The sequence below is a fragment of the Athene noctua genome, chromosome 10 (assembly GCF_965140245.1).
Source record: "Athene noctua chromosome 10, bAthNoc1.hap1.1, whole genome shotgun sequence".
Classification (NCBI taxonomy): domain Eukaryota; kingdom Metazoa; phylum Chordata; class Aves; order Strigiformes; family Strigidae; genus Athene; species Athene noctua.
In genome coordinates this window covers 5,600,954-5,616,374 of record NC_134046.1, presented here as the reverse complement: position 1 = coordinate 5,616,374, position 15,421 = coordinate 5,600,954, and the positions used below count along the sequence as shown (strand labels likewise).

General features: G+C 46.4%; 1 protein-coding gene across 12 annotated transcripts in view; it reads left to right on the top strand.

Moving 5' to 3' along the window:
* Window positions 1-15,421, top strand: part of CADPS (calcium dependent secretion activator) — a 220,930-nt gene that overhangs the window by 92,354 nt on the left and 113,155 nt on the right. For all 12 annotated transcript variants that reach the window (XM_074913788.1, XM_074913784.1, XM_074913783.1 and 9 more), the window contains one exon: window positions 13,087-13,198. In XM_074913788.1, the coding sequence (XP_074769889.1) occupies window positions 13,087-13,198 (112 nt within the window). The remainder of the gene's footprint in view (window positions 1-13,086; window positions 13,199-15,421) is intronic.

Genomic DNA, 15,421 nt, shown 5'->3' with positions numbered 1-15,421 from the left:
GCACAGCAAAAAATGCACTAAAAAGTTATTACCCAGGTGCAAGCATGTGATCTCTTATGGGAAGTCTTCATGCAGGTGGTTTAGTGGCCTTTTAATTAGTAATTCAGAACCTTGTATGACACTTCCTTGTAGCTTTGCTGCAGGAGTGGCTCTTATGTGGCTCAGCTGCTGCCCTGGGGACCATGGGGAGACAAAAAACCTGCTATAGATTAAACAGCTGAGTTTTTCCCCAGAATAAAGGCAAGGCCCTGTAGGGATTCCCTTACCTCAGGTACCACTCAGACGGCCACGCTGCTGTGGTGCAGCCTCCTGGACAGCAGCACGACAGTCTGCTGGGACTGCAGCTGGTGATCCCAGGTACGATCCCACTCCCAAAGGTCTCACGTGCCGCCCCTCCTCTCTGCTCTGCTGTAAGTGTTACTCTAGAAACTGTGCTGAAGAGCAATGAAAGCTTGTTTCTATAGACTTACCCCTTGTAGTTGGGTTCTCTGGTATCAAGTAAATGCAAGCTCTGGCTGTGTTTCCCCTGACCTTTAAAGCGTACATAGCATTGCTTTCACATGGATTCTCTGGTGTCTAGTGAGGGTTGAGCTCATGCACCTTCTCTTTCACAGATGAATGTCTCTCTTTTCATGCCGGTTGTCTAATTTCTTGAGTGTTCCTATGCACTTGGGAATTATGTATTCCTGTGATAGCACATACACTCAAATTTAAGTATTCCAGAAGGTGTGATGATGCCCAAGGCGATTTTCATTGACACCCGTCTGCTTCATCACTCCTATGCGTGCAACCTTAAGATGGGACAGTAAAGCCCAAAAGGACATTGAAATGAGATTGAGATTCAGTGATCTGAAATAGTGCTAAATCAAGAGGAGGGCTGCAAAACAGAAGTCCTGAAATACGTTCAGTTCAGTCTTCTTATTTAATGCTGATGGTTGGTGTTTTAAAAGAAATTAAGCCATGCCTTAGTGCAAGTTCTGCACATCACTTGCTGAGGGAAGGCAGGGGATGAGACATGTGACAATTTCCCAGTTGTTGGTTTATTTATTAAGTGTTGTGTACAAGTAGTGCACATTATTATTTAATGAGGGGTACTGCTAGTGCTGGTTGCAAAGCAACATACGGAGATAGAGAGTATGCTTTAAAGAATTGGTACTGTGCCTACTCCTGCCTGGACAGAGCTCTGGAAGAAGGAATGGTTAAATAAGAAGGCCAACCTTGACAGTGATTTCTCAACATTTTAGTTGTCCATTCTGTGAAATGGTGGTAGGCCCATTGCCTTTGTAAACAACCTCCCAATGAACAGCAGCACAATGTCTGAAAGCACTTAAAGGGAGCTATGTATTGTTGTCACTATATGGGCAAAGACCAGGCATGCTCATGAAGAGAGGTGCTTGCAAATGTGGCAGGACTGCAGAGAGACACGGCAGGGTTTTCTTGAGTTCCTTCCAGAGCAACTCCAAGGTGTTTCAGGTTGAAAAATTCCATGAAAAGCGTACAGCAGTGTCTTGCCTGGCTCACTGGTCTTTCAGACCTTTGCCAAAAGGCCTTGTAGGCAAATAAAGCTGAGAGCATCTGCAGCAACATCCGCTTCATGGCTTAGAGGAGGTGAGAAGGTGGATCCCAGCAGCTGCACACAGCCACTGCAGCTGTGGGCTCCATCAGGATGTGGGAAGAGGGCTCACAAGCCCCTTACAGTTGCTGAAGAGGAGGATGAAGTCCTGCAAGTGAAGGGTTGTTGAGCCCTGCTATCATTGTCAGGCCAGAGACACAAAATGCATGTCTAGGGACAGATCTCCCACCAAACAGAGGATGTGATGTTAGCATATTTGTTCTAGCTCTTCTCAGTGGCTGTGTGTCCCTGGGCCAGTGCCTGGCTCAGTCCTTACTTTGGGTTTCCTGTCCATGAAACTAGAGCAATGCTTCTTTTCACAGCAGAGAAGACAGTCGTGACTGCCATGGCTGGGTGGGCATCATCTGCTGGAAGTGCCCACTCATCCCCACTGGCCCAGGAGCTGCCAGGATGACTAGCCATCAGAAGTTAGGCAAGACAAACCCCATCCCAAGTGTCTGGCTGGATCTGGGCTTCCTATCCTGGGTCCAGGCTTAGAAGAATGTAGGACAGCAAAAATGTGAGTGGTGGCTCAAGAAGAGACAGTCTCACACCTCTTGTTTCTCTCTTTAGCTGGTTTTGGAAGGGTACCTTGTGCCTTTTTCTGCTGTGTTCACATTTAGGAAATATTTCACTGCTCTCCTCTACTGCATTTTATAAAGGAGGGTCTAGACTATGTTGGCACAAAACCAGTATCCTGTACTTTCAGGCAGAGGATTTCTCTCTTCTTTTTCATGGTCTGTGCTTGTAAGACACTGAGTTTCTGTAAAGCGGGCAGTGCGTGGCCTTAGTAAGTCTAAATCGTAACCAGACCTTAACTAGCTGCAGGGCTCCCCTTTGCAGTGGTGTTTTCTTCCAGAGTGATAAGATTTGGTAGAAGCAATTAACTACATCTGAATTAAATAACTGTTCTGTGAAATGAACAGCTCTGTGGCTGGTTCAGTGGAGCATCTTTGGCCAAAGGAAACTTTGGTTAGCATGTGCATGGCGTTGCAATTGCCTTATACAAGAAGTGGTAACAACCACAGATAATAAATGCACACAGACCTGTTTTGTGAATGAAACTCTAACTCCTGCTGTATCGAAAGTAGATACACTGATTAAGCACATACAGTAGGCAGCCCATGCAAAAGCAATTATTCTTTCAGTTCAGACCTCCCAGTAAAAGGTTGCTGGGCTTACATTTCCATTTCCTCCTGCTGAGCTTTTCTCCCCTAATTGTAATATCATAGTATTAAGGGAGAGCACAGGGCATTTGAAAAGCAGTCGTCATTTAAATCATGCTAAGTAATCACGCTACTTAGTTTCCCTGTTAATACCCCGAAGATTGTGGTGAATAGCATTGCCATAAATCCTCATCCAAACCAGCCATGGGGTTTCTGCAGCAGAGCACAGCTTGGGGTGAAGCAGGCAGGGAGGAGAGTGTGGTCCTGGGCACAGGAGGTGAGGCTGGGCTGGGTACAGGCATGGCAGAGGGACATCTCTGGGGCAGGAATGCCATCTCGTGGCCGTAAATAGCTATTATGTGATTAAATCTACCTCTCATCCCTTCTTACAACTTCCCCATAACGCTTACCCTGTATATCAGCTATGCTTAGGAAACACTTCATACTGAAATCAAGCTCTACACTTTCTGTATAGCAAAGATCATCCTTTTTTTGGGTTCCTAAAGCTGTGCCGTCGGCCTCAGCAGTTCCTCTTGGCTGCAGTGCCCTGGCAGCCGAGTGACACAGTGCTGGCACGGGAACAGGGTCTGCGGGGACTGTGTGTGAGCCACAAGCAGATCAAGAGCAGACCTTCACAGGCTTTGCTTTGCTGCAGTCTCCGTCAGCTTTACCCTATTCCTTCTGCACCTTGCACACTCAGACGCAGATGTGATGCTCTCCTAGACATATTTCTCTCTCAGCCGGCAGTCATAGTGTTGCCGTAGCCAGTTTGAGGATGTGGGAGTTGCAGCTCCTGGAGAGAGATGGTGCCTTTTTTCAGCTGTCTGGTACTGCTGGCTGCATGATGTTAAGCAAGATGGTGTCTGCGTTGCATGACACTTACATTGTGTCTCAGAGCCGTGGGAACAAAAAATGTGCAGTTCATGAAATGCTGGAGGTTGGAAGACATCCTTAGCTGCTCCTAGGAGGAGACCAGTCCTTAGGGACGTGCTGTCTCTCTGCTCCCCTTTTGGATAACACCATAGTGCTTTCTGCACTGGTGTTTTTGAGTAAATGAACCCAAAGCTTTTTCCTTTTGGTAAACAGAAGAATTGCTAATGGTGCTATTTTTTTTTTTTTAGCAGAGGGAGTGTTATATGCTCAGCAGGAACTAGGACGGGAAATGATGCATACACTCAGAGAGTCCTTGGGTTATCCCATCAGAGCAGACGTCAGTGCTCCAGGCAGAGACATGGCCTCGCTCAGCACTGTGTAGCTCCAGGGAAGGCAGGTACAGCCACGGCTTCTGCCCAGTGTGCGCGGGGATGCTGGCTTGTTGGTCACCTGTGTGGTAGCTGCATCAGTGAAAGCAGGTTTTACTGTCACTGTAAAATCTGCGCAGGAAAGTCTGAGAGGAATCAAATCTGTTTGTGCTGTCACTCCCACTTCAGCTCAGCTTCTTCCGAGGGGATGGGACTGAAAGGCTGTTCTGTCAGCAGAAAGGGAGGACAGGAAACAAATGGGAACAAAAATAGGCTGTGTTGTCAATCTGTGTCTGATGACTTTGGTTATCCTGTTCTGAAGGTGAGTAAACACACAGAACTTTTACCGTGGGAGGAATCCCAGAGGAGGCTCAGCAGCCCTTGGGAGTCAAGCCATGTTACAGATGCAAACCGTTCTCAATCCTTTTCTACAGGCAGAATGGAAAGTACCTTTCTTAGCACCTGAATTGTATTTCCTAGCCCGGGACATTTTTGTATGAGCAGAAACATAGAAAGTTCTCCACATCTCTGCATACTCTTTGAGATTTTCATTTCAGATCTGGTTTTTGTGTGTCTGTAGCAGCCACCTCCAGCACCCCTCTTTAGCAGTGGAAAGACATGGGCGCTTTTAAGGTAGGCTTTATTTCATCTGCTTCCTGTCTCTAAACTGGGATGAGGCAAATTAAGGCCTAACTCCACGGATACTAATTAGATCTCTCCTCGTTACAATAGCAGGAGCCCAAGGCAGGTGACGTAGGCACATGTACATGGTAGTGCAGTCCCCTAAATTTGTGTTTTTCCACAGTTGTGATCAGTCTCTTGTCACAGCATCCTCTCCTAATAGCTAAAGATCAAATCCTTTCCTTGGAGCCATAGTTCCATTTGAGGCCCTCTGTGGCATGTGAAATCCAAACTCAGTCCCACAAAAACCACCAAACGGATTAAATGACTTGCTGTTTTGCTGGTGGATGGTTGCTGCTGGTGGGAGGAACCGACACCTCCTGTACTTCACCACAGTGTGATGCACTCGCTGAACGCTGCAGAGCAGGCAGCACACACTTTCTTCTTTTTTTGGTGTCTTTACTCAGCACCTTATTTTGTTTCTGGCTAAATCATTTTTTATCTTTCAATAATGATACCTCTTGAGATGGTGCATTGCATGCTAGGTTATGTTTCTTAGAAGAACTCAACTGATCTCAAACGAGGTTTGTAGTGGTACTGCAGTAAGCCACAAACCAGTTTGTAACTGTCCCCAACCCAGTATCCCCAAACTGGCTGTGGTTTATGGCATTCTCCCGCTGAAACAGAGTTGTGCATGGAACTGCACCCCACGGGTCTCCAGCTGTGTGACCCAGCCTGTGGGTTTTCTTGGAGAGCCTAAAAAAAAGCCTGAATTATTCTGTCACCTTTGGGTTTTTTCAAATCCCAAAGACACAAACCAAAAACCTATTATCTGTTGCTGTTACTCACAAGAATTGCAAAAAAATACATATTTTCCCAAAGGCTTTGGGATGTCCTGTTTCTTTATATTATGGCTTTGTGACCCAGCTGGTGCAGGTGTTAGCACCTGCCTCCGTCACATGTCATGGACACATCTGTGCTGTCAAATCCCCTGCCAGGTCAGTGCCTCATCCACACTGCTCACAAAGAGGAACGAGCTCTCTGCTCTCCCAGCTCCTGCTTATGAAGGGCTTACCACATGGGCAGCATTGTCTCATTTATGTCATTCCTAGAAGTTCACAAATACCCGTTTCTGAAAATGAAGCGACCATTTTCATCCTGGTGGAATTAATGCCATCCCTGCATCAGGTTTTGCTGTTGAGCTGAGTAAGTCTGTGTGTGCTCCATTATAATGAACTGCAGCCTCAAAGTGTGGGCAAGGGCAGTTCAGAAAGATCACCAATAACCATCATCTTGGTCACTGACCTCTATTTCATGTTTTTGAATGGCTGGTATACGTAAAGCATTAGAGAATATAACAAAAAGCTTTCCTGCATGCTTCTTCACATACAGTTAACTGTTAAGCACGTTTAAAAGTGGTTTATTTTCCTCCTTGCTTATATCTCCAGAATATATAAAAGAGAAACAACTCAGTGCCTCGTGTGCTTCTTCTCTAGCTTTGTTTTTCCCAGTGCTCAAGCTTCGGACACACATGATTTATGCCTCAAGATTTAAGGCTGTTTGCTGGAAAGGTGTCTTCTGGGAGGGGAGGAGTGCCCACTCCTCCAAAAAGAAAGCAAACCACCATTGGTTAGGCAGGATTTCTGGAAGAACTAAATCAGGACTGTACGTAGCATTTCAGTCTCCCAGCGATGAAGCAGGATCAGACCTCACCATCCTCAGAGCAGGATCCAGCTCCAGCAGGCACCGTGCTGGGCACTGCAGTAACAAGAAACCGAGGCTGGATTAAAAGCATCATGCTACACAAGATGAAGCAATGACCCAGAAAAAGGTGACTTTGCTGACACGTGTTTCCTCAAAAATCAGGCAGTGTCTATCAGGCTGCTGTCTATGCCACCCTCTCGATGAGCCTTCCCTTCACCAGCCAGTGGAGACCAAACTACGAATACAGCAGGAGGGCCACAGCCACACTGCTGTGGGTGCCAGGAGAGAAGAGGTGAGGAACATGGATGAAGAGAAGTGCATGAAGCACGACCCTTTCCTACCTGCACTGGCAGCGCACGAGGGAGGCAGCCGGACTGGCCGGTCGCATTCTCACCAGATCCCATTCTGACAGGACAGCAAGTGAGGTTAAGATGGCCTTGCAGATTTTGTCCCAGACATGTTCCCATCTGTTAAAGGCCTTCCAGATGGACCTCCCTGCCTGTGTACACAACCAGCCGCCTGCTGCAGGAGGGTGGGTGGCACTGGGGGCTGGTTTAGGTGGCTGTGCCCCTGCGGGGATGGAGACAACTGCCCACTGTGTCCTGCATTCCCAAGGATGTGCTCTTGGCCTGGGAGGGGACATGTGTTGCTGCTGATTTGGTTACATTTGAAAAACAATACTGAGCAGGTAGCTCAATAAACTAGTGCAAATCTGACCAACAAGCAGACTGGAATCTATCTGGCTGGGGAGCAGCTCTGTGGAAAGGGACCTGGGGGTCGTGGTGGACAACAAGCTCAATATGAGTGACCAGTGTGCTGCAGCAGCAAAGAAAGCTACAGGGTGCTGGATTGCATCAACAAGGGCATCACCAGCAGTGATAAAGAAGTCATTACCCCACTCTACTCAGCACTTGTCAGGCCACATGGAATACTGTGTTCATTTTTGGTTCCTGCTATACAAAAAAGCTGTGGACAGGTTGGAGAGGGTCCAGAGAAGGGCCACAAAGATGGTCAAGGGCATGGGAAGCCTGCCATGTGAGGAAAGGCTGAGAGAACTGGGTTCCAGTATTTAAATAGTGGCTACAGAGAAGATGGAACTCACTTTTTACAAGGAGTCGCATGGAAAAGATGAGAGATAATGGGCACAGGTTACTCCTGGGAAGATTCCAATTGGACACAAGTGGAAAATTTTTCGCAAAGAGAACAATTAGCCACTAGAATAATCTCCCCAGGGAAGTGGTGGATTCCCCAGCATTGGACATTTTTAAGATTCAGCTGGACAGGGAGCTGGGCTGTCTCATCTAGACCATGTTTTTGCCAAGAAAGGTTGTACCAGGTGATCCTTGAGGTCCCTTCCAACCTGGTATTCTACGATTCTATGATTATTCTGCAAGACTTTTTTACGTAAGTGGTAAAATTGTGGTTACAAGGCAGAAGGGCAGCTTCTCCCACGGAGAGGTGCCGCCGTGTCCCAGGATACTGTTGTGTACGTTGCACCTCATGCACCTGGAGTGAACCCACCAAGGGAAGAGCGTAGCTCTCCTTTAATACACATTTTTACTTTTATATTCTGATTTATTTTTTTTTCATGTTCATTCCATGCAAGCTGGTAAGAAAATCCGTTTCAATAAATATATCTAGAGAGGGAGAAAAGGTGTCCTCTGGCAGTTTTGAAGCCCATGAGAATAGGCCATAGATCACGTTTAAATGTCAACCCTGTCGCAAGCACGTCACTCTGCAGCTGCTCCCACGTTAGCCTCCTGACAGGCCGAGCTGGTTAGTGGGGCTGATTCATGGCCCAGCAATATAATTCAGTTGCACTTGTTCATTATTTATAGAAATCACAGGCATCAATGTTCCACCTAGATCAAGTTACAAGAGCAATGATGGAAGAAGGGTTATTCTTTCAACCTAGGCAGGGGCTAAGCACACTTGCTGGAGACCACAGTACATGAATGACTGAATTTAATGCATTTTCCTGGGTATTAACATGTATGTTCACTTTTGGGAAGGTCATGAGTGCTAAAATTTCCTTTAGAGGAACTTACACACTAGAGGTGAATAGCAATGACTAAATCAGTGTATCTCAAGAACAGCCAAGAAAATCATAGATTAGGCCACATAAGCAGGATATCACGGAGAGGAGCAGCTGGAGTCAGAGACCCTGCTGCCTGGTTTCATGTGATACGGGAGTGCACTCAGGACAAGGATCCTTGCAGGGTTTTGCTCAAGCCTTATTTATATCCCAAATAGTTTTTTAATCCCACATTGTAACATAGCAGTGCAGTAGCATTTGAATGATTTTGTCTTTTTGGCTATATAGTAATTTTATCTTTATAATTGCTGTGTCTGCATTTTGGTAGCACTCAGAAGCTACAGCCAAAGATCAGGATGTAAAGCACTTCACATCTGTAGGATGAAGACAGTTGTTCCTGCAGTGACCATATGTCAGGAAAGGTTAAGAGCTTTGTACAGCAGCAAGGTGAGGAGCCTAAGTGGTCTTACTTGTTTTGTCCATAAATTGAGAAGGGCTGAGTAGCATCAACCTGAAGGTTTGCCAGGTCACCAGCATGTTGCTTGAAACAGTTGACAGCAGCTTGGTCTGAGCAGCCTGGCACCTGCATCAGCAATGGCATCACTGAAATCAGGCAGGTAAGCCCATCCTTCAAGTGCTCCACATTAGATGAACCAATGGAGGTGGCAGGTGGCAAGGCTAACCTTTGTCTCTTGTTGTCCACTCACACCTTCTGGATATGTGTCATTTTGTTTCATTCAGAAAAAAATCTCAGCACTTCAGGCTGTTTGATTAGTAACTGTGATGGCACCTCTAGGTGAATCCATAGACACAAAGTCTACAGTGACGATCTACTTATTTTGCTTGTAAAAGGTAAAACAAGGGCCTGTATTTGTCAAGTTAGCACCTGGGGCATATCTCATTTTCTGGCTTTTTGCAGCCAGAAGACTTTAGCTACCCATCCTCAATTTGATGTCTAACTAGAAACCCTGGAGACACAAGTAGATCTAGTGGAACGGCAGAGATGCCATAATTCTAGCAAAGTCCCTGTGCATTGCAGCATTTCTGGGTCAGCTCCAGGCTTTGGGGTGCACTGGGCAATAACAAGTGCTGGGCTGAGGGTTTCAGGTGGGATTCAGATAGTTAACATGGTCCTAACTGAGAAAGCAGTGACAGGATTTTTCTGCTTGTATACTTCTTCTCTGTGGTGTGTGTGTATATATATATATATATATATACCTATATCTGTAACTCTCCTTTTGGCCAGAATGACATTATTTGTCCTCGTTTGCAGATGTATTATTTCTTTGAAGTGTCAGCATGAGCTCTGTGATGTGGGGACAAGATAGCGTGGCTAATTCACAGGATTTGTTCAGAATGGTTCCCAAGCACTTACCCAACAAATAAACCCTTGCAGTGATAACCTGCTTAATTATTAAATATGGCAGTGAAACTATTACATTGTTAGTCCCTCAGAAGATCCTAATACCTAACTACTGTCCAGAGCTAATTTTCTGAACAATAATTTAATACACAGCACAGATAAACTGCGTACTTAGATTGAATACAAATGATGTTTCAGTGACATGAATTATGGCCTTATGCTGAGCATCACTATGGCAACTAATGACATCACCGCAGGCTTCAACCTGCACAAAACCCAACTTCTGAGGGTCTCTATTTGTTGGCACGGATCTTTTCAGTGCTTTTGGGGGTATGAATATGTAAGCACCACAGTGTTGTCAAGGGTTTGCTATGTATGTTTACTGTCATTTGAAACATTTTTTCCCTTTGTGGTTAATGTTGTTCTCATGAAGGAAACCTAATGAAAATTACTGTTTGTATTTGGTTAGTAACATTTGTTGATAACATATGGTCTGGGAATGCTTCAGCAAATAAGAGCTTTTTAATAGTAAACAGAGATATGAGTTCTATAAAGCAGATGCTGTCAAAATACACGGCGTAAGGTTGGATATTCTCTTACTTTAGCCTCTTACCCAAAGCAGGATTATCTTCTTACATTCCCTGCTGGTGACAATGCAGTTTTTTAGGAGAGAAAATATAACCTGTGACCTGAAGCTGCAATTAGAAAATAATGCTGTTTCTTGGTTCTTATGCTTAAAACATTTATTAGGTAGCTGATGGCTCACACGTGAAAAAGGTATTATATTGAGGATCTATCTGGACCTGTAGTGCTGTAGATAATTTATGCCAAACCTCTCCTCTCTGGCACTGGTGGCAGTTTAATGCATTGTCATAAAAGGTGAAACATGTGCAACAGTGACGCTGGGGGAGAAAACTTCGGAGCAAAGCTGACGAAGAAACTGAGTTTGTTAATCAGCTCTGCGCTGAACACGCTCATCTGCTAAGCTCAGTTGGACAAGATTTGCTCAGTGGAGAGCCAAGCGTAAACCTATACTGGGAAGGAGTAAATTATTTTTCCCCATAACTTTCTAAGTGCGAAACCTGCTGTTTGGTATGTAGGTTTAAAAAACATCTAGCTGCTGGTCCACATGTCACCTGAGCCTTCTCCCAGTCATTTCAAGGGAACTGCCTTTCGTCACCAGAGGATCTGTTTGACAGTGTAAAATGAGAAAGTGTCATTAGTAGCACGAGGGTGAATAGAAGTGGTTACTGAGATGTGGTATAATCTCTCATCTGACTTGCGGTATTCTAGGTTCCAGTGTGTGTTACATCATGTCACTTGGAGGTGTTGCTCATAGCATGCTCTTGGTTCCTTCTAGTTTACAAGAAGCACCTTGTCTGTGATTATTCTTCAAACTGGCTTGTACACTTTGCATGAGTTTTGAAGTGTGATGAATTTTCAGGGTCTCTGGGAACAACATAGAAATCTAGCTCACAATGAATTATAGAAAAAGACAAAGAGAACAAAAAAAAAAAAAGTAAAAAGAGCAGTTTTTGTCTGCTAGTTTCAGGTTGGACCTCTGCATGATCAGATGTTTAGGAGCATCCTCCTTGCAGTGGTGCACTTGTCCTCAGTCCTCCCTCTACCCCTTCATTTTTGGCTGAGCTGTTCTCTGCTAACAAGGGCAAGTGCAGTTTTAGCAGTGCTTTGCTTAGCTTTGTCTGGAAGTTTCTGTCTGGCTTTATTTTAATAAGTTTCTAACTTTCTAAGCTGTAGAAACAAGCCTTGAAACAGTTGTGAAGTCTCAAACATAAAAGCATCATGACCTTTTACCCCTTAGTGTAGAAGGTATTCTCTTCTCTGATACTGTCAAAATGGTTTAAAGCTTACAAATAGGCATTAGTTCAAGTTCCACTTAATTTTTGTTACCTGACGCTCTTCGGTCTATGCCTGTTTGCCAGAGGGGAATGTTTTTCTGTATCTCAAAAATCTTAGCACAGGTGAGTAATTTGACGTGTTGGTGTGGGTGGCACCACTTGTGCAGGCTCTTCATGAGCCTAATTGAAAAGCCATGGCCCTTAGGATGTTGAACAGACTTGGTGTTTCACAAGTTTCTTTTCCCTACGATCTCTCTAAATCAAAGCTGACTGCTGTATAAGGTCCACAGGTATCTTTAAGAGAACCCCATGAGGATGCTTGCTGGCACAGCTCAGGTGAGCCCTCACAAGTGTCACCAGGCAGCAGCTCCAGCTGCAGCTCACTGGGACAGGAACAGAGCCCAGGAAGACAGTCCCTGAAACAGAGTACCGTGAGCTGTGGCCAAACTGGGGCTCTGCTCTCAAAGCTTCCCCAGGTGTCCGGGCTGAGAGAGAAAAGCTCTAGTGTGACAGGGTCAGGCCTGTCATCAGACCTCCCCTCCACCAGACCTGCAGGGCTGCTGCGGGTCCCACACTCATGTGGGGAAGGTCAGCTGTGGGGTGGGCTCCCCTTGTAATACTTACAATGGCAAGTTTGGGCATGGATGTCTGCAAACTGTGGCTGGGACCCTGGGGGCACAGGGTCCCACATGGAATGAGTTCATGTTCTCTGCACACTCGGCAGCTTGTGGTTGCAGGAGCTTGGAGATGTCCTCTAGAAACATGCAAGTCTAGGGGGGGTTCTTGCATACTGTGGGTCATTCAACCTCCATAGTGCTCCTTTCCAAGCCATGGGACCAGCCAGGAGATGACTCTTGGACTACAAGTAGTAGATGGTGGGCTTGGTTCATGGTGTAGTGGGAGAGGTGGCCATTTCCTGGCCACTGCTGTCCCATTCCCAAGGAGCTGGTGTCCTGCTCTGCAGTCCCAGCAAACTAGGATTACTCCAGACATAATGGCTTGAACTTAAACCTGGGCTGGGCTGGCACTCAGAAGAGGACCCAGGTTGAATTGGGTTTTCTTAAGAGAAAGCAAACCTCACTATCAACCTGGAAATGAGAGATGAAATTAGCCAAGAGATGAGCAGAGACATGAGTGATTACAGATGTCCTGGGTGCAGATGTCCTCGATCCTCAACTTCTGTTGTGGCCATGCAGGCAGTTGCTGCAGGAGACATACCATTCTTTCTAAATAAAAAGAGTCTCCTAACTTTGGTTTCATGCTGCTCTCAAATACTCTTATTTTTGTCCCCAAAGAACCATCATGGGTTCTCCAAACATCTGTCCTACACTTCCCAAAGAAGATAATTAATGCCCTTGTCACTCAGACAGCCCAGCCACTTCAGCTTGCACCAGACAGGACATTTTCAGTTAACCATTGCACACCCAAACAGTAGTGCTGATGACCTGCCAGTTGAGCTGAATATCTCTCTCCTTATTTTCACAGCTGGGGCACCCAAGGAGACTTCACGACAACACATGCGCTTCCTGCAGTGAAGGTGAAGCTCTTCACGGAGAGCACAGGAGTGCTGGCTCTGGAGGACAAAGAGCTTGGGAGGGTAAGAAGATTTTGAGTTTAATAACGTTTCCTTCTGGCCCTGCTTTTCTAGAGAAATCTCTCCTGTACGGAAATATCTTTGGAGCACAACATGCTCTGCTTTTTTGCCAAGCTTCAGGAGGGGGAAAAAGCAAGCTCTCCACTGCTGGAAAGGAGTGTATCTAGCATGCTGTCTTTGTTGTAAGTTTTTAATGGCAGCATTTCAGCTGGCTGTGCCTGCACTGAGCAAAGGCAGAGGATCTTGTGTGTGATATTGGCAGTCCGGAAAGCCTTAGAAGTTGCTTACGGAAATGGACATTCCTGAGGCAGAAAAGGGGATTATGCTGAAGCAAAAAGAGGGGATTTAAGTTTGGCAAGAGAGTGTTAAGCTGCTCTCATATCTGCTGAGCAGCCGGTGCACAGTTTGAACAGTTGAAAGCACTGACTGCGGTACTCACTGCAAAGAGCTTGAAATCCTGCCTTCCCCTGGGGGTTGTGGCTGAAGGGGTGGCTTCAGTGGGGCTGGACTGGGGAGTGAAACATTGGGGTTCATTGCTGCCATCAGTGGTGTTAACAGCAAAGAGCCCACATCCGTGGGGTACTGGCCGCAGAGCTGACCACCTCACCCCATCTCTGCCCCACAACTGTGGTCCCTAAACCAGCTCCCTGGGGCTGGTGGCCCTCCATTGCTGCAGACCACGGCTCTGGGATATTTGTGGATGACACTTTTTCTGTGGCTTTGGGACACTTCAGTTAGCCTCCATGGATCTTGTTTCAGCTGTATAATTTATGTTGGCTCCAGGCATAAGTGGCAGCAAACTCCTTGCCATCCCTTCCCCAGCTCTTCAGGGGTGTGAGATCAGCATGGTTGAAAACCTTATGAAAATCAGTTCAGGGTAAGAGAGGCTGCACCTCACACATGGGCTTGGCACCTCTCGTATCACAGCTCAGCATGGCCTGATTGATCTCCAGGAGCAGCCTGGGCTCTGTCTGCCCAGCTCTGCAGCACACCTTGCCCTGTCCACATGGCTATGGCCAAGAAAGTTGCTGATCCTGTGCAAGTCCAACCACGGTATTTCCAATTATGGACCTGTTGGGGTGTTTCTTGCTAACTCCGTGGCAGCTTGTGCCTTGACACAGGAGAGTCTGTCCATACAACAGAATTTTCCCTCATTACTATGGTTTTGTGCTCATCTTGTTCATACAAGTGCCAAATATTCTTTCAGGTCCTAGTGAGCTTTTGATTTAGTTTATATCTTTATGGTGGAGAGCACTGCATGTGATTTTGTCTCACAAAATTTATGTTCATTTTAACTATCTGTGATTTCACGTTCATGTAACGTCCTTTGTTCTTGCACTTGAGAGAGAGAAAAGCAAAGCTAGCCCTTCTTTTCTTCTCTCAGGCTTCTCTTCAAAGAGAGTCACAGCCCCTTCGGACTTCCCTCATTCACACCTTGATCCTTCTTTTCTCCCTGTCCTCCTCCTTTTTTGACAAAGGGGATGACCCCACTCTAGGCTACAGTACTCCAGCTGAAGACCTACAGTTGCTTAGCTGCACAGCATCATAATATTTCCAGGATTATTTTCAAAACCTTCTTCAAACAGCCCGGCACTCCTGCCTTTATCCGCTGCAGCATGCTGAGCAGAGCTTTTCACCCAGCTGGCCGTGATGCCATTCAGGGCTTTTTCCCTTGAATGGTTACACTCGGTGGAGACCCACTTGCTTTGTGAGTCTTGTTTCTACTGGCAGCCATGAGTGGTGCTGACTTTGCTGCTCTCGGGAAGCAATTAGCTGTGCATGTTGTTCTGAGAAAGACGTCAGGCCCCAAAGCAACCCCTCTTGCCCTGAAATGCTGATGAGCTAGCCCCACCAATGTGCTTTAATTCCTGGTCCAGCAGGAAGCCATCCCTAGGCTCTCGGCTTCTGCGGGCCGAAGGATGTGGGCCAGCAGCAGCGAGCGCGGGGAGCCGGGTGGTGATTTCCCCTGGCTCGTGGCCACTGGTGCTTTCAATCGGCCGCACTTCAAAGGGACTCTTGGTGTGCCTGGAGCGGCCGAGAAATGACGCGTGTCTGCTCAGGCTGCATCAGGATTTTTTTCTTTAATGAAATAATGAAACCGGGAGCATGTTAAGCCCCTGGTTTAGCGGTTGGAGTGAGCACGAACCTGTCTGCACGGGAAGAGGAGGGAAGCAGGTTTTATACACAAAAACACCCATGCTCAGCCGCCCTTTGAGAAGCGGCTTT